Genomic DNA, 6,000 nt, shown 5'->3' with positions numbered 1-6,000 from the left:
TAGATCTTACTGATCTCATTTCGACTGGAATATGATATGATGGGTGCTCTTCCTCGTGCATAGTATAAGGTTGGTATCCCGTTGCCGCTAAGTTAGAACCAATTTGCCCAGTGACAAGTAGTCGCATTACCTTGTAAAAAATATTTAACACCACCGCGGAAAGATGTTACTCGATAGCTTTTGTTTAAATTGTCACACTTTAGGATTTCTTTCATTAGTAATGAATGGCATCATATAAGAATTTGCTTGGAGGGTCTATAGTTTTAATGGTTGCGTTTTAGAATACACTCGATTGCAAACCTAAAAAGCGTAAACCATGAACAATGAGACCCAACGGATTTGTGGGTAGTATTTGAAAATTAGCCCTTGTTGGCCAACTTGACACTTTAAGGAAAGCTTGGACAGTTTTCATCATTCACCACGTGCAACTAATTTTGATTATCAACCGTCTTACGCCCCTTAGTACACTTAAACCCACAAAGCCATTGGGTCTCATCGTTTACGGTTTATGCTTTTAGGTGTCAACGTTTTTACAATCGAGTGTATATTCCTAGAATGACATATTAGCATTGAGTCATGCAACATGAAAGACGCCAGCATATGAAGGAAGTGAAACGATTAAAACCATTTAAAAGACCCTCTGGGTAAATATTCTTTTAGTTACTGATTTGCGTTTTTCCGATAACAATTTTTTATTAATACATTTGTCAGATTTTGCCTCGTATGAGAGATGGGAGACCCTTACGTCAACCACAAGGTTGTCCCGATTGGGTGTATATCATCATGCATCAGTGTTGGACATATGATTCCGTACAGAGGCCACCTGTCCTTGCAATCTTTGATTGTCTAACAAGCAGGTACCTTAGAAACTTTGTAGTTAAAACTTTGTAGTTAATATAAAAACTGAATAAGTTTTTGAAGCCGATAAATCAAACAGCAAACAGATTACACAAATATTGTGGAGTATTTCTAGTGCTCAGTTACCGCCGGGTTTTAATGCGACGATCAGTTTTACCTATCATACTGAAATTTCAAAGACAACTTCTAGTCGCAGTAAATAACTTTATTTCTTTCGCTTCCTTGAACTCCTTGACCACAATGGAACATTAAGACAGCGTAGGATTGTGAATAGGGCATATGAGGAAAAAAAGCTTCATTTCAATGAGGCTTTTTTCAGTGGACGCTTTTATCAACTTTGCCAATCAATCCCAGCAGCTTGCGCTTGCGCCGAATGTTAAGTACTACGGCTATTTTTTCTTTGATTTAAGGAAACCAATGGAGTCTTGGATAATGAGGCTGTGGTTAAAAAATCACCATAGAAGCGCTTGGCCGGACATGTCTGTCTGTCAAACGGAGGATGCCTCTCATATCCTGGATGCAAAGATGCACCCACTCGACGAGGAAATTAAACAGATGACCTCCGAAGGCTTCTTTGCTCAACACAGGTACTACTACGTCGATTCTTCATCAGCTGTTGAAAAAAATCCAACGCATTCGCTAGATGTATACGAGGAAGTGAACGAGGAAGGCGATACAAGTGACAGACAAAATGGAATCACAGAAGAAACTTATGATTCCCGCGCTTCCCTTTATTCTTTTTATGGTTCCATTGAACACCTCGACCAGTGCATCAATCCTTCATCAGCCGATGTACAAGACCCAAAGCATGAGCAAGAATTATGTGAAGGTATATCTGTGCACTTGCCTAGGAGTAACGAGGAAAGCGATACAGGTGACAGCGACAAGCAGCGACCGGCCTCCTCCACTTCTCCTGCTATCACTGGTTCCATCGAACGTCATAACCAGTGCACAAAAGACGAGCAATGCATGGTACCGCACCAAACCATCCCATTCCAATTGTCTGAAAACAACAATTCTGGCACAATGATTTCCAAACCTCTAAGAGACCAGGACATGGAAGACCAATTAAAAGGAAACGAACACTCCCTTTATGAAGAGGTTGTACGGGAGACCAGAGTATAAGGATAACCAATGGCTAAATTTGTGGACGTAAGGAACCTAGTTTACAATAGAAATTAGACGTATTGTTAGCCTAGAAAGCTAAACAAGGACATCTTCCTCTGTAGTAGGGAACAAGACAAACCTAAAACAAATAAATCAGATCAATTTCGACATCGGGTTGACTGAAGAAAACTTAGCACTTAGCTCATATATTCTTTTCAATAGTATATTGTCAGGAACATTCTTCGTTCAGGTTTTGTACCGGTAAAAGAACAGAGTTGCTTGAAATTATAGTAACTTCTAGCCTGTTAGGCTGGGACCAAATAATTTATGACTTTTGCGTCTCCAGCTATGTATATATGAGACATGTGTTAATGGAATGTTAGATCTTTTTCACAGCATATCCATCATTAGCTGAAATAGCTAGAACGACAAGTTAATTTGCTCCTTAATACTTTTGCACGGGGCGGGGGGGGGGTACTGTAGGACTTGCCCCACCCCCCATAGTCGCCAAAGAAATTATTTTAATCTGTCAGAACTAGTCTGGTACTCGGGAACGAAATTGTTCTCAAAATAATTAGTGCAATTGTTGTCAGGAGAAGAAAACCAACCCTACGCTGTGTGGAAAATGATTGTAGTGATCTTATTTATCTTATTTTCTGACAAAAGATAGCCTATAGGAATTTATATCTTTTTATCTATCCAACAAGGAATTATGCTTTTCTTTCGGAATGATACTGGCTTTATCCTCCATGATTATTTCCTACGTTGGGGGATGCCTGCCGTTCTTGAAAGATCAAAATTAAAACATGACAAGACCTCAGAAATTAATATCAGATAGTCTTTTGACTGGGCCAAGAACCTCAATTTCGGTAAAAGCACCAAAAATGTCGTCAGAGAAAGGCATTTGACTGCAATGGACCGGCAAAATTTAGGCCAAACGGGGCCCGCTATATCACTCGACAGCAAAGTAAACGTATGCTTGCAAGCGTTATTGTATTACATGTATATGCCCAACTCTGAATATAATCACATTATAGTTATAAAAGAGCTGTGTGTGTTATCTTGTTTTCAACTTCCCTCGGTGTGGATGGCTGCAAAAAGGAGTGTATAACCCAATACTACCAACCCACAATTCAGCTCAGTTTTTTACGTTCCAGCAAGCACTGAATTCTTATAGGCAGAGCATAATCTTAATTGGGCGTGGAACGTCAATTTATCAATAGAATAAGACCCTACGGCTAGAAAGTAAGAAGAGTAAAAAAATTCAAAGCGAACAGTTGATCGTCCTACTCAATGCAGTTGCCTGGAACGGAACCCACAAGCGCTTGGGAAAACCTAGAACGCTGGGGAGTGTTAGGCTCAAACCTCCACCGCTGAAGATACTTCATAAGAAGGAGTCATGTAAACTTGACACTCTCGCACTATCTCTGCGCACCAGCGACCTCCCATAGCAAAATGTTGATTGGTACTACTAAGGGAGATGAATTCTAAAAGGTCTAGATTTGTCACAGTATGTTTCAGGGTATTGATCCACAAGTCTGACAAGAGATATTCATCAGTCAATTTGGGGTTGAAATGATTTCGAGTCCCACCCACAATAGAAATTCCTGTAGCTTAAGGGGGCTCGTGCTGTCATTGATCCAAATCTGAAACATAACTCAATACATAAAATCTGATTTAATTTTATTAACAGCACATAGGTTTCATTTCTATGGTCACACGTCAGGTTCTCATTCACAGGCTCAAGAATTATATTCACTCTGTACAACAAAATGAGCATTTCCAACGGTAAAGTAATTCTCAACAGTTAGAATGCTACTTCAAACGTTACGGTTTGTTTCTGTGTGTGAAAGGTCTCAGGATCAATAATAGCAAGTACAACCAGCGCAAACAAGACAAAACGGGTTGCTGGAAAAGGATGAAAGCAAGAACCTTCTACGTCCTTCTCTGCACTGGGCACTTTGCCTTAAATCATCTAAGATCGGTGCAGTCTGCATTTGAAGATGTTGCAATTGAAACAGGTCGTTCTGGTTCAAGCCTCCTGCAAGAATAGAACAAGGCACCGCTGCATTAGCATTGTTTGTAGTCATGGCATCGTCACCGCCTGACATCAGTGTGTCCGGAAGAGATGGCATAATGAGGACGTTGCTATGTGATCTTTGAAGGCTCTCCTCTTGGTCCACATATGGTATCAAATTGACGCCTGGAAATGCTTTCATACTGACCGCGTCATTATGCGGCACAAGTCTACTTTCCTGGTTTCCTTCCTGGTCGTCGTTAAAATCTTTTCTGAAGCGCTTCTTTCTTCTCATAAAACTTCCCCCTTCAAACATGTGCGTGCTGCGAGGATGAAGCCTCCAGAAGTGTCCTTTGCTGGGGTTTGCTGGATCTCGGCAGGTCTTCTCGAAGCAGTCGTTAAGAGAGAGGTTGTGTCTGATCGAGTTTTTCCATCCTTTGGCGGGACAGTTTTCCCCGTAATACGGAAAACACTTCTGGATGTGTTCGATTATGCCGCTCAATGTCTGGCGTCGATTAGGTGATTCCAATATTGCCATCACTATCAGAGAAATGTAGGAATATGGCGGTTTCCCTCTTTTTGTACCAGCTGTTGTCGTGTCCTCAAGTGCATGAAAGGGATTGAATCTCTTTTTATTTCTTCCCAATTCCATTGCGTCTTGAAAAGTGGAACTTTCGTCTACAGACTGTTTTAATGTTATCGTACAAGTCTCTAGTGAGTCCTAGCCGAATCCGAAACTCAAACTTCAAACTTACTCCACTTTACGGCTAATGCGTTTTCAAAAAGATAGATGATCATCGTCTTTTAAAACCGTTGGCGAACTCCTAGGCACAATAAACGCTAATTTCAGTTTAATGAAAAACCCATAACGTGTGAAACGCGAAATGAGCCGCGGCAGTTATTTCAAAGCGCTCTAGAAAATCATGAGAAAATGATGGCGTTCAACATCCTGGTTTGTCCAACGTATTGACACATCAATGCAGTTGACTTTTAAAGCGCTTACTAGCCATATAATTTGTTATAATTCACCTGCAATACTTCAAGGGTTTCATCGCACGTTTTCTAGAGTTGTTAAAAATGTGTTTTTTTCCCTTTCAATCATTTATATAGGTTAAACTGGCTGGGGCCAAATTATGAATAAAGTTAGTTTTTTAAAACGGAAACAGTTTTTTTTCCCAATCAATTTGCCACTTTCATAGCTCATTTTTCCCAAGCACATATATACCCACAAATTAGAGGCGTTACATCGACTATTGCAAAAGATTAACATTAAAATAAAATTGGCATCTCATTAACGAGAACATTTTAACCTTGGGAAGCAAAGCTGTTTTGTAGGGCCGTTAAGTACTCTGAAAGACTAGAAATACTAGTACTTGGAGTTACATAAAAAAGGTTGTTACTTTTTCTATGTTTATAAGTACCATTAGACTTTCATAATCATTTAACTCATGGCCGTCTACTCAATTTAATAAATGTAACTGTCATTTGTTACATTGTGTATTGAAGTACTTCATTTCCTCCACTTACAAAAAACGCCTTGCTTTTCAAATTACTTTGCATTGTTAATTGTCTTCGGACTGAGAATTAATTGTTTTCAAAGCGCTCAGTATTTAAAATGCTTAGGTTTCTGAACAGGAAATTTACTGAGCAGTTTAAGTAAGGACGCAAGTTCCGCCAATTAATTACAAATTAAACGTAGTACCAACTGTACATTTTCTGCGACCGTTCATCGTGGTAATCACAGCCTAGCATGTCAAACGATTCGGCCAGTTTTTGGATATGGTTACTCTAAAGATGGATAAAATATACCTAATCACAGGCCAAAATAAACGATGAAATTAAAAAGAAGTAGAGGATTTGGTGTATGGAAACCAAAGGGAGAAAGCTTTTCGTTTTACATGAGCTTTTCCCCATCGTTTTTACTCGAAGAAGGCTGCTGTGCGTTCGCTTGGGATTAATCTGAAGTCTTTGCTAAATTTTGTGGGTTAGCGGGAATGATCTGTAAAATGGAACTTGAA

General features: G+C 39.7%; 2 protein-coding genes across 3 annotated transcripts in view; one reads left to right on the top strand and one right to left on the bottom strand.

Annotated features, from left to right (window-relative positions):
* Nucleotides 1–3,230, top strand: part of LOC146475413 (uncharacterized) — a 23,998-nt gene extending 20,768 nt beyond the window's left edge. For both annotated transcript variants that reach the window (XM_085115830.1, XM_085115831.1), the window contains 2 exons: nt 712–857; nt 1,269–3,230. In XM_085115830.1, coding sequence (XP_084971956.1) covers nt 712–857; nt 1,269–1,983 — 861 coding nt within the window. In that variant the 3' untranslated portion in view covers nt 1,984–3,230. The remainder of the gene's footprint in view (nt 1–711; nt 858–1,268) is intronic.
* Nucleotides 3,231–3,696: 466 nt separating this feature from the next.
* Nucleotides 3,697–5,389, bottom strand: LOC146475412 (uncharacterized). The gene has a single exon (XM_085115555.1). The coding sequence runs from the start codon at nt 4,632–4,634 to the stop codon at nt 3,828–3,830; it is 807 nt and encodes a 268-aa protein (XP_084971681.1). The 5' UTR covers nt 4,635–5,389; the 3' UTR covers nt 3,697–3,827.
* Nucleotides 5,390–6,000: the final 611 nt, after the last annotated feature.

This window comes from Pavona decussata, unplaced genomic scaffold (genome assembly GCF_977016875.1).
Source record: "Pavona decussata unplaced genomic scaffold, jaPavDecu1.1 SCAFFOLD_84, whole genome shotgun sequence".
Taxonomy (NCBI): Eukaryota; Metazoa; Cnidaria; class Anthozoa; order Scleractinia; family Agariciidae; genus Pavona; species Pavona decussata.
Note: the sequence above shows the minus strand (reverse complement) of the source record. Positions and strands in the feature narration are given on the sequence as shown.